The following is a 12,305-nucleotide window of genomic DNA, read 5'->3' on the forward strand; positions in this document are numbered from 1 at the left end:
GCATTCTCCAGCGTGTCAGACTTTGTCGACCATCAACAATTTTTGTGCCAATATATTCGTGTCAATGTGTTTTGCCCCCACTTCTTCCCAAGGAATATTTTTTGGCTCGAAAGCGACCGCGATCATTGATTGGGCAACTGCTGGATTCCATTCGGGATTTTGGGAATATGCTCGCATGCATGACCCTATATACTCCTGCTTGCTCACCTGTATCGGCGGCCCGCAAACAAGGGGATATCAGACGCCTGTTTGAGCTCATTAACATCAGCCTGTAATCAACCAACTTCACGGTCAGCTCTTTTTGCTCCCCAAGCGCATGATTTCTCTCACGTTTTGACTTCAGTCCTTTCAAGGTGTTACTCAAGTTGTTAGAAAGGCACAATGTATTCCTCAGACTCACAATACCCCTCAGTGGTGCGGAAGTGGGACTATTCCCTGTCAGAAACAGATAGTCCACTGATTACGGGAGTCACCAATTGGTCGTGACCAGTGTCACCCCATCGTTCAAGCGCTCTATACTGCCTCACGACTAGAAAGTATTGCTATAACCACAAGCAAATCATCGTCGAACTCGAGACTGAGAAGGAAATTGCTCAGAAAGCCTTGAAAACTATGATGAAGCAGCGAAACGAAGCAGACGCCCTGTTGGCGGCCTTGAGCAGCACTGTCGACAGAGGTGAAGCTCTCCTTGATGACATTGGCGAACAAATGTTTAACGTAGAATGCGATCTGCAATCGCTGCAAGGTGGATCGGAGGGGCAGATCTCAAACACGAGGTTCAGGAATCGCAGCGAAACTTGCGACGAAATCAAACCTGAAATCGAGGAAGGCCAACTAGAGCTGCGACGGCTCTTGGAGCAATGTGAAGACATCTCAGAGCAGTTGGATCTCCATCGTGACCAACTCTCGCTCATACACAAGGTTCCCCCAGAGATCATTCGTATCATATTCCTCTTCTGGGCCTCCGACAGGCATTTTCTCCAATCCCCAACTCATGTCTCTCCAAGTGTTCTGACTGGCGTTTGTGTTGCCTGGAAGAATATTGCACTCGGTATGCGTCCTTCTTACTGGTCGAGATACGGAAAGGGAAGTTCTACCCTGACAAACATACCGTTGAAAGGTGGATTGAGCGCTCTGGCTCCTCCGCGCTTTCTTTCTCTATTGAAGAGAGAGATTCATCTTTTCACAGCAGCCATGCAGGAGTTGATCAGATTCCGCCCACCATGCCACACGACAATACAAACTCTGAGCACCCCGCTGGATCACCAGTTGCGTCCATGCTCGATCTCTTCATTCCCCATCACTCTCGATGGCAGAGAGTCCGTCTGAGATACAGCGATGCATCGCCTGGTAAAGTTGTTACTGCCTTGCCATTGCCCATGAATGCCACGTATCCTTTACTTGAAGAGGTATACTTGGACAAAGGTTACTGGTGGGCACAAGAAGATCTAGACTGCATCAAATCCATGATGGTCTCCGCACCACGGCTCCATTCCGTTACCTGGCTAAGCGAGAAATCATACAAAATGCTTGCCTTTCCATGGAAGCAGCTCACACACTTCTCGCAGGGCCCCATTGCCACTATGAACGAGGGTCTTCGTGTCCTCGCGATCTGTCCTCATCTCAAATCCCTGGAGCTGACGCTCTTTCTTCCCATGTTTCCCGTCGACGACGACGACGGTCCATTTGTCCACAACACTTTAGAACGCCTACATCTACGTACTGCAGGTAACCTGGCAGTGCTTATCGACAAAGTCACTCTGCCGGCTTTGAAGGATCTGTCACTCTCCGAATTACATGGAACCTCACCCAACCCCCCTGTACAGCTTGGCCGGTGGCCACAATCCCAGTTCCTTCCATTCCTCCTACGTTCAGGTTGCACCATCAAGCAATTCATCATTCAGGAGTGGGATATCTCAGCAGAAGAGATAGCGGAGTGCCTCGGACATCCGCAGATATCGAAGTCATTGGATCCGTTGTCTATCACGGAATATCACCAAAAGCATCTGTGCATGACGGATGAGGTTCTTAGGCGGTTGACGTATACCCCATCAGTTATCTCGTCAGAAAACGTTCTGTGTCATGGAGATGACCAGCTGGCCGAGGACACCCCATTGGAGACTATCTGTCCGAATCTCACGACCATCAAGCTGTGGGGATGCATTTCTGCCCAGGATGGAATATGGTTGAGTCTAGGTGGTTGGCCAGGACCGAAGGCCGCCCCATCATGCAACTGAGGACGGCGGCAATTGGGTTTTTCGCTGACGCGTGTCATACGGAGGATTGGGCTCGGTTGGAGGCGTTGAACGTAGAGAGGTCTCGGGATCACACATATTCGACTGTGATGGTGGGGTTCCAATTCGTTTTCTGTACATGTCAAAATGGTGTGAAATACATTACATTTATCACCAGAAATATCTACGTCACTAAGTTAGCTAAAACCAACACAATCCCAGCCCATCAACGACGTCTTGAGCAACTCTTCTACCAAGCCAACGTCTAGCAGAACAACACAACAATGAAGAGCCCTAAGCGCCGATAGCCTTTGCCCACCAGGGAAAATGTATAGACGTTCCGTTTCTCTATAATCACGGTGTCCAGAATCGTCCCAACAAAACGAAACTATTTTGTGAAAGATCAATGGTGTGTCATTAGATGCTCTTTTTCCAGCACTACCATAGCGATGTTGTTATTTATCCCGAGAGCAACATCAACATAAATAGAAGGCGTTTGTGATGAGTGGTTCTGCTGCCCGTGTCCTCGTTCCAGTGGGCGATGCAGACCGCGGTGGAATTGGATGGGTGGAACGGGAAGGGAGAGGGCCTAAATGAGGGTTTGAGCGTGGCTATTCATTACACCAACCGGTCTTGCCCTGATAGAATAAGCGAAGGGACAGGTTAAATGGAAACTTGGACTTGCTGTGGTCCATTGTCTGGATTACATTACGTTGTAAGATTTCGGGTGAGGGAACTTAATTGACCGTAGAACCGAACGACTGTGAGGGAGAGAGGGACAGCTGGCTGGGATACAACAACGGCTGATATCTCGGCGGAAGAGGGGGGATGATGCTTGCAGCCTCCATTCTCATTCCATCACCCTTGACTGACCAAATCACCATCGTTACCGTCGTCCTAGAAGTGCCTGTCTTAACTCTTGTAAGATGTCCTTGGGGTAAGAGGCTCGATTTGTAGGTGTTCTCGGTGGCAGGCTTGGAATAGGTGACCCGATAGCCAAGCTCAAACTGTGGACGAGTACACTCCTTCAATGGATCCCCACGAGAAGCGAGGGTGCTAGCAGTCGACAAATGGGTGTTCGCGGTGGCTTTGAAATATTGCCCTGGTATGATGATTAGGAGACGATCCTCGAGGAGCAGCTGGTCAATTTGTATGTAGAGGTTGACATTGGTTGAGACTCGGTTCTTGCTTGGGTGGCCGAACTGACGAACGATGCCAAAACCAGACAGATGTGGGGGAGAGGGGAAACCAGCTGGCATGCGGTCATATCCTAGGGAACCTTTAATGGATGATGCATGCAGCCTCTCGTCATTTCCGTCACCACCCTTAATTGATCAAACCCGTCACACTCGTACGGGGGAATGCTTTTGTCCGCTGCCATTTGTCCACAGTTGTTTCCAGAATCCCTGCCCGGTGATTACGCTTGAGGAGCTGGTCGATCTGCTGAGGCTCTTGATGGTTGGTATTGGGTTTTGGCTAGGTTGGCCTAACTGATGAACGATAGACAGTCGCGGAGGAGAGGCAGCGGGGCATGCAATCGTGGTTAAGGTACCTGGAGCGGATTCGTCGTGTGAACAAGCGACTATGCCTCGCAAAAAAATGGTCCAATGGGTTCAAGCGTTGGATGAAGCCCACCCTGATTGGCATTGACCACAAACACCTGAACTTGGACAACTTGTGGCGAATACAAGAGTTCCTCCTGTTCATGGGATGTGGTCAAGTGAGGATCATGGTGCTCGCTGCTGCAGCACCGTCTTTGAAGGACATCCTTGGGGTAGAAGCGGATGCGCTATGCTTAAGAGTCCAATTTGCGAGGGTGGTATGTGGCTTTGAGTAGCTTGAGGCCGGGTGACAAGGACAGTCGCGGACGAATACTAGTACGCTCCTGTTCAACGTCGACCTTCAGGTCCAGAGTGTGTCGCGCGCTCGCCATATGACCCTATAATTAGATCCTGCCTATCCAGAGATTACTAAAATTATTCAGCTCAGCGCGCATTACAAGCCTATAAGTTAACCAATCCAATAGAATATGTAAGTGGGGGTAGTTCATCATAGCACAGTGGGGAACCAACATAAAACTTCCTCAACTCAGTCATAGTACTCCACCACCCCACCAGCACCCAAACTCCCCCTCCGAACCTTCTCCCCTTTAGCACGGAGTATATCCTCAATCGTAGGATTCTTCCCTTCCTGAGTGCCGAATTTGAACCAGCCCAGGTGGTCCGCTATCAGATGCCTACAACGTTCCCCGTTGTGAGTCAGGACCCCAATCTCAAGAAAAAAGAAGAAACCCACCGATTCTTACACCCCGGACATTCAACCAACACAATACCGCGCTCATAGCTGCGTTTTGTGAATTGGTGGGTTGAGCGTTCGCCGCATCCCTCAACTGTACATGTGAATGTCATGGAGAGTCGGGGTTCGAGTTTTTCGGGGAGGGGTTGGGAAGAGGTGGTTGTTAATGGAGAAGAGGAGGAGGAGGGTGAGGAAGAAGAGGAAGAGGAAGAGGCATCCTCTGATATTGGCTCTGTATGTGGCAGAGATGTGGTGTACGGCCTGCGAGCGAGAGGTATGGGAAGTCTTCTGGCTGTTGAAAAAGCTGCGGGTCGCAGCTGAAAAGAGATGGATGGGTGGTGTGGAACTACGAGGCTGCGTAGTGGTGGTAGGATGCCCAAGTTTTTGAAGAGCCTTGACGGGAGCATGTTGTTGAGAAGCAAGAGACGCAAAAACATGTATAATTGTTGCGCACTTTGATCACTTTCCCCAGGGCTTATCAAACTGGCAAATGTCCTGGCGTTCGTAAATAGCACGTAAAAGTACACGTAGTAAAGACATGATAAGATAATCAGATCGTCGCAAGTCAATGGTCTATGTCGTGTGCTACAAGGAAAGGATAATAGGTCAAACGAAAAGTGAGGAAGTTGTGCTTGAGGGGGGCACGTTGTCCGTATAAGAAAAGATGTCGTCCATAGCTACGTAGAAGCTAAGTCGTCCACAGCTCAATGGTGAGGGATATGCGCTCCAACGGAGCTCAACCAGCCTGATAAACAGCAGGCCCAGCAACAATATGCGGATTGATGAACGAAATGTTGAACGGCGTCACGAAAATATCTTCATCCGTTATCGCAATGAACCTTTGATACGTTTATCAGTCAATCGATTCGATCCACAAAAAAGGGGGTACGTGCATGGTAGCATTAACAATAGGCGACGACCCATTCCCAAAAACGGTGCCATTCGGCTGGAATGTCGTTCCCGTCTGATTGACGATGTTTTCAAGGACGGTGTAGGTGGTATTGAGTTGCGATATCTAGGCTACGAACTATATCACATTCCATTCGTCAGTCCCACGGGCATAATTCAAAGATGGATGGATGGGAGAAGACATAAAACCAAAATCAGAACCAAACCTCACCTGAGGTGGACCAGCAGTCGTATTCGTAACAAAGCTACTATTGGGGCCTATCGCCTGACCGGGTAAGTCCCAAGTAAGATTGACCTGTCGTCCGGGGAAGGAGAGGGGAATGGAGCGGTTATGCGTGATGGCAGGGTTGGTGTTGTTGTCTGGGATGGAGGTGTTGACGAAGAGTGTTGGGTCGGGGTTGTTCTGTGTTGAAGATGGGTGAGTTGGGAGGAGGAGGAGGAGCGGGGGAGGGGGAAGGGAAGAAAGATGAAGGACAAAAGAAAAAAAGAAAACGCACAACAACATTCAACGCCGGAAAATTCTGAAACTCAATCACCGGATTCCCAGCTGGACAACTTATAATCAACGGCGCCAACAGCGTCCACATCATGCTCTGCGTAATCGCCGTTTGAAAATCGACAGGAACGGGGAAGAGGCCTTCGTATTGGCGAAATATCATTTGTTCGCGGGAGGAGGCTGTTAGTGTTTGGGCGAGGAGTTGGGCGGCTGCGCGTGAGTCGAGGTGTTCGATGAAGCCTAGGATGCCGGATTCGCCTATTGCTGCTATCTAGAGGGGGAGGGGTCGGCGGGGAAGAGGCGGAAAGAAGGGAAAAGGGAGGGAGGGACGAACCTGTTGGCTGAAGTTGATGAATTCGCGGACGTCTTCGAATGGGAACTGATAAGTGCACTGATTGGCTGCTTGTTCTGCGTCGTAACGTTAGGCCTCATTGCTACTGAGAGTTATGGGACGAGGTCACCCTACCTCCAATCATGTTGGAGAGCAGAGTAGCATGCGACACTTTTTGGTCGGCTAGAAACTGGATGAGGAATCTATGCGCTTCGAAGATCTGTACGTCCTCGAATTCTTGAACTGTGAACGTTGCGAGGCCAAAGTGGAAGAGGTCGAGTTCGAGGAGCTGTTGGTTCAATGCGAGGTTCTGTGTCATTGAACCTCAGTAGGGATGGACGAGAGATGAGATGAACAAGTCAGACATACGAGGGACTGGAAATCAAAGTCGCTTAGGAGATGATAGAACGGAGGTGTAGAGTTGGTTCTGAGACCACCGGAAGGTTGGAAGTTGAGTGCTGTGGTGGTGGTGGTCGGAATCGTCGTCGTGGGCCAGGCAACAGCCAACCCAGCCAGGGCAACAGCGAGGGAGATCCACATTGTTCAACGTGGGCTTTGAGCTTGCTGCTCATTTTGCATATTCAATTTTAAAGGGGACAGTGGAGCGATAGTCAATACAGAGTCGGGGATTGAATTGACTGGTGAGACAACGTATGCCGGCGGGGAGACTAGCATTATACCTGCACATACAGAATCGTTATGATAGAATTAGCTTGGAGGACGTCAGATGAGGATGTAAGACGCCGGGTTCCTTGGATTGTTGGAATTTGGGATGGTGATGGTGATTGGTGTCCAAAAACACCACTGTTCTTCGGTGCCTTCGAAGTTGTGACCGCATGTTGCACATGAGGTGGTTGCTGAAAGAGTTCATTGCGGCCCCCTCGTAGCTGCTCTGCATGAGCCTAGATTAAGAGCAGCGGCTCTCCCAGCCCCTTCCGGCTGCTTCCATGCGCCTCTGTCGCTGGCAAAACTGGAAGAACAGACATACTAGAAAACGCAAGGTAAGTATACATAGTTCGTACATCACACTTGACTCACCTAATCGCACAGACCAGCTTCTTCGGTTCCGCGCTAAGCAGCACCGCACGTCTACATAGTCCTGGGCATTGGATCTGGAGCTTGCGGTGAGAAACCCTTGGTGAAAATTGGTCAGTCAGTGAGTAGTGCTTCTCCGGCAGCCTGATTAATAAATCAGATATAAGGAGCTCCCGTCGATGAGGCCTCAGCACGTTGAACTGTCCGAACCATTGGGCGTCGGGACCGTCGTCGTAATCTTCAGTCTGTTGTTCTGGTGAGCTCACAGACAAACGAGAACGGATATAACAGACCCACCTCGACTTGAAACGTCGATGTCCTGCTCGTAAAAGTAGGATCTATGACGGTGTGATGAGATGCACGAGTTCGCCCCTTCTCATGGACACGTCATTTTGGTGAATTACTTCGAAAAGGCCTAGGCCCTTACATATGACGAGCCCGCAATCTGAGCCGATCATGGGCGTCGAGTTGTACAACCCGTCTGCGGTTAAGATTTGTCGCGACGGACTATCAGGGAGTCTGTGAGAGTTGAAGTGGAAAACCATCCCCTTCATATCTAGAATGATCAGCTTCGTACGAGGTGATAAGCTCGAGAAGAACTCACAGGCTGTGTGTACAGAGTGAAGGCACCGGTTTGTATGAGCACCAGGCTGGCAGCGCCTAACACGTAACAAGTTGCAGCCACGGCTTATGGGAAGGGAAAGCCTGCTTCCTTCGCGTATCGATGTCGGCGAGACGCACAATTTCACACTTTGATTCATGATGAAATCAAGAAGTTTCCACAGGACACCATTTTCACACTTGCCATCTGAACGGAGGGCCAACTTTTGTGAGGGAAGTATATGTCCCGCCCAGTGGTCAAGAAGTCAGATGGTGGTGAACGCCACGATGTCCTTGACGGCAAGGACAGTTAGCTTCAGAAAAGGCGCGAAGCGCAAGAAACAACTCACGGTGAAGGGCTCAAGATCGAAGTCTCCACACACTTGAAGCCACTCCCACTCTGCACCGACGTCGCTGTCTACAAAGCCGCAGGCTCAGAAAGGTCCTTGATCTCTCGAAACCCATACTCCTCCTTCCCAAAAATCTCTCGGCAGAAATACTCGTTGCTGATCGACATCTTCACGAAAGTCATGGAGGCCCATGGAGTTTGAGAGTAGGAGCTGGGGCCCCCTTATTGAAGCCAAGAAGATGCGAAAGAGCCCTTCGCCGACGAGGCCTGGGACGTAGTGGCAGTACAGGTCGTATTCAGAGATGGTGGAGGGGTAGATGGAGCCGGTGGTGGCTGCTTTGTGGGCATAGTCGGCCATGCTGGTTTCCATCTTTCAGAATCCAAAGTTGAACTCGACGAAGTGGAGTCGAAGACGAACTTGACAGCGCCAAGGTCAACATTGCAGGGTTTGAAGGCGAATTCACGATAGCAGGAGTGAATGGCACCGTCGAAGAGAAGGTCGATGTCGAAGAGTCCAAAGAGGGAACAACACCCCTGGTTAACGGACAGACATACTCCTCACAAACATCCCTCCCTCTCGATCGCATCCGCCGTCGGAGATTGGGTTTGCGAAGCATAACAAAACGGTGAATCCCAATTCCGAGAGAATATGTGCGTATTGCATGGAGTAGACGTTGTGTCCCAAGTCCAACCTTTTTGAATCTCAACTTCCTTTCACGTCATTCAGGTCCACGGAAACCCTGGCATTTCTCCTCACCGGAAACCTGAAATCAAGCAGCCCACCCAGCATCGAACACGTCGATTCTAGTAGTGGAAGAAAAACTTCGCGGGGCGATCACGCGGAAATGACGAGGCAGAGTTAATGTTGTCCGAGGCGCACAAAGAAGTTTGGATGAGGGTCTGGATGAGGGGTTGATAGAATTTGTAGTGGGAAAAGAAGCAATTGAGGTGGAAGACGCGGGATTCGAAGTGGAATGGGGGATTGAGGCGGAAGGAAAACTTGGGAGGAAAACAGGAAGGGCCGAGTGCCAGTCATAATAGGGAATCAGATCGAAACGCCCTCGTCGAGATTTCAGTGAGGTTTCAATCTCCTCTGCTTCGACACCATGCAGCTGGTCGAGGAGGTTGTCTGCACGCAGAGATGCTGGTGAGGTCGGCCATCTAAGCTCGGATGGCGGGATTAGCATCTGAAGGGGCGACGGAGTGCGAAGGAGGGTAGAAGCCATGCGATTATGGGGGGTTTATGTGGGGGGTGTCGCATAGTGCTTCAACGAGTTCTGGTTTACGCCGACGTACTTGTATACGAACACTAGTTGTGTGTTTCCGGGGTGATGGACTGTGAATAGGTCTTTGGCAGGACTTGATCATCACGCGCTTCTGAGGGTAGCAATATTACATTGTAAGAATTTGAAAGAAGCTCAACATTCGAGAGACGTACCTTTGTCTCGAAGTTTTCTGCTTGTGGATGGGACGTTAGACGAGGAGTGGATGATAAGGAGGAAGGTGTCGTAATGTTGCCATGTTTGTTGATTGAGTTGTCTATTATAACGTTCACCTGTTCGAAACTACCACCCAACTACCACCATAGGTCCGAATGTTGCCTTCTTCGCCGTGAACGTGGGATTTCAGCAAGACGGTATTGCGCATGCTCGCCGATCAAGGCGTTGAGAGGAAAAGAGCGAGCGGTATCTTGGATCCGGCGTGCTTGTGTCGTTCTCCAAGTTTCTTTGCCCATAAGAGTCGGCAATGTTTCGCCTGGTAGTCCCACTGAGAGGCAAATTCCGTTGTATTCATTCCATCCCAGTACGCTTTTCAACGATTTTCTCTCAATAGGTGGCGATTAACGTTAATTTCAAGGTTCAATGGGAGAGGTTGCGATGTTTGACAAAGCTCGGTTTTGGCCCGGTTAGAAACGCCAGCGACGCCGTGACCAACTTGACTACGCAAGTCTTGAGCTACACTCAAATTGACTACCTATTTTCGTGAGGCTTTATGAGGTGGGTCTTCTTGGGGTTTTCTTCAACCAACTCATTAGATTGATCTTTATGACGAAGATTCGCAAGTATTAGCTGGATGCCAGTAGTAGTCCAGCCAAAGAACGCAAGCTGGGATTTCGCTACCTCGTTCAAGAGGAGCCGAAGGGTTTCAAGGGAAGGCTAGAGGATTTACGAAACCTTGGGGATGGCTCTTACCGAGATTGTGAGTTGCGCCATGCTCATTCTACTGGCGAAAATACTTATCCAGAGTTTAGTGTGAAGACTTGTTGAATCACTTTGGCGAACCAAGGTTATTGCTATTCCTGTGGAAGAGTGTCACGACTGTCATGACTTTCAACCCTTTACTACAGCGGATGTCAAGCTCCATCGTGTGGCGTTGGCATATGGAATCATCCGTTTCGCGGAACGTCCGCGCTCGGGCCTACGTTTTGCAGAATCCCTCAGGGAAAGGTCGACATGAGCCTCGTCATCTGCAATCGATGCTTGTCCTTCGAGAAATGCCAATGCCAACGCGGCTCATCTTGTCGCAAAACACATTCTCCGTACTGCGCCGTGGAAGTTCTTCGTGTCACGTTTCAGAAAGACGCCTAGTGGTTGGATTTCGATGCCTCGGAGGAACGGGAACGGGGTGACCTCACAATACGTTCAACCGGTTTGCTTTGAAAGTAAGCCTGTTACTGGCTTTGTTGTGTATGTGCTCACCTATCATACTAGGTCTTGGCTCCTATCTGGATTTTCACCCAACACGACCCAAAACGCACGCTCTTTTTTCTTTGGTTGGTGGTACACCCGTATTGGGTCAAACTTTTGGTCAACATGTTAAGGAAAGCTTCTGCACATTTTGGCCAGAACGAGTAATGGCACCTGGAACATCGACTTCTAGCACTGCAACGACATTTGCGGGCATGAACCACGTCGACGCGCATCTTCATGACAACTTGGGATTATTGTCCTCCAGGTGAGCTGGGGCGACACGTCAAAATTCTATCTACTGCCTATTCGTTATGCTTACATAGCGTTTGTTTCCATTCAAGTCGCAATTCACCTTCCTCTTTCAATCCAGAAGCACGTTCGCAATCGGGGCTTCGATTTCATATCTAGGGGTGGCGCCGCACAAATTTCTAATATGCTCTTACAAAGTCACATCTCATCCCTCACAAAGTCAATGCGAGACCGGAGGAGGAGCACACATGGTTTCGCTCGACTGTAAGAGCTCGACACTACTTCTTTCAACTGTGACTCGCTCCTCTCCGTAAGTACGCTTTCTGATATTCCCATTTTCTCTCGCCTCTAACGTAAGTTGTACCTAGATTATCAACTAGCCGCAACGTAGCCTGGCCAACAGTACGTTCGCAACCGTAAGACCTTGGCGTACGCTGGCACAATTGTGGAGGAAGTTGACTACTTTGTACAACTTCCAACCATCATGCGATGCCCATTCTAAGCACTGGCCTCCGACAGCATGGCGGAAGTCATAGGACACACCCTGTACTCACTTCGGATACCCAAATTACTCCTTTGTTATTTTCCGCGGACGCTTCTCGAGGCGATCCCCACCTCAACCCCCCTTTTGAGGACGGTCGTGAACAACTGATGACACTACTAACCTTCTGTTCTGTGCTGTGAATGTAAGGCAGAGGCATTTACGGGTTCAATGTCGCGTATTCCTCGCTTTTCATTCAACGGATTCAATAGCAACCAGCTATTGCTCAAGCGCTCGCAGGTGATACCGTCACATCCTCTGACAGTGACGCCGAGCGCCTTATCAGACAAAGCATGTTCCGAGCGCTAAGCACCTCCCTTTCACCAAAACCACCATGTCTACCGCGAGGGGTAGCTCAACGGGAAGCCCTAGCATTGAGATTACAGGTAACCTCCCAGGTTTTTGCCCCCAGGTCAAATATCTGACACCCATTGACTAGAAATCCGCGTTTCATCCCAGCACATCCTCAAATCGGTCCAACTTTCGATTGGATCGTTCGAGCGGGAATCACCTTGTCTCCTGAATGCAAAGACCCACAACTTTGAGTTGTCATCCCCCTGGTGAGCCGATGATCAT

General features: G+C 49.9%; 4 protein-coding genes across 4 annotated transcripts; 2 read left to right on the plus strand and 2 right to left on the minus strand.

Moving 5' to 3' along the window:
- Positions 1 to 381: 381 nt before the first annotated feature.
- Positions 382 to 2,237, plus strand: LACBIDRAFT_335878 (uncharacterized protein; the record flags this gene model as incomplete). Its single annotated transcript, XM_001890785.1, has 3 exons — positions 382 to 437; positions 534 to 1,051; positions 1,201 to 2,237. 3 exons carry the CDS (start codon positions 382 to 384, stop codon positions 2,235 to 2,237), a joined length of 1,611 nt encoding a protein of 536 aa, XP_001890820.1.
- Positions 2,238 to 7,167: 4,930 nt separating this feature from the next.
- LACBIDRAFT_299518 (uncharacterized protein) lies at positions 7,168 to 8,061 on the minus strand (the record flags this gene model as incomplete). The annotated part of the gene is made up of 5 exons (XM_001890787.1): positions 7,168 to 7,252; positions 7,304 to 7,545; positions 7,598 to 7,638; positions 7,728 to 7,856; positions 7,905 to 8,061. The coding sequence occupies 5 exons, from the start codon at positions 8,059 to 8,061 to the stop codon at positions 7,168 to 7,170; spliced, it is 654 nt and encodes a 217-aa protein (XP_001890822.1).
- A 958-nt stretch (positions 8,062 to 9,019) lies between these two features.
- LACBIDRAFT_299520 (uncharacterized protein) lies at positions 9,020 to 9,475 on the minus strand (the record flags this gene model as incomplete). The annotated part of the gene is made up of 1 exon (XM_001890788.1): positions 9,020 to 9,475. The coding sequence occupies one exon, from the start codon at positions 9,473 to 9,475 to the stop codon at positions 9,020 to 9,022; it is 456 nt and encodes a 151-aa protein (XP_001890823.1).
- Positions 9,476 to 10,850: 1,375 nt separating this feature from the next.
- LACBIDRAFT_299522 (uncharacterized protein) lies at positions 10,851 to 11,608 on the plus strand (the record flags this gene model as incomplete). Its single annotated transcript, XM_001890786.1, has 4 exons — positions 10,851 to 10,911; positions 10,961 to 11,204; positions 11,310 to 11,498; positions 11,557 to 11,608. The coding sequence occupies 4 exons, from the start codon at positions 10,851 to 10,853 to the stop codon at positions 11,606 to 11,608; spliced, it is 546 nt and encodes a 181-aa protein (XP_001890821.1).
- Positions 11,609 to 12,305: the final 697 nt, after the last annotated feature.

Source organism: Laccaria bicolor, genomic scaffold (genome assembly GCF_000143565.1).
Source record: "Laccaria bicolor S238N-H82 LACBIscaffold_174 genomic scaffold, whole genome shotgun sequence".
NCBI classification, from domain to species: Eukaryota; Fungi; Basidiomycota; class Agaricomycetes; order Agaricales; family Hydnangiaceae; genus Laccaria; species Laccaria bicolor.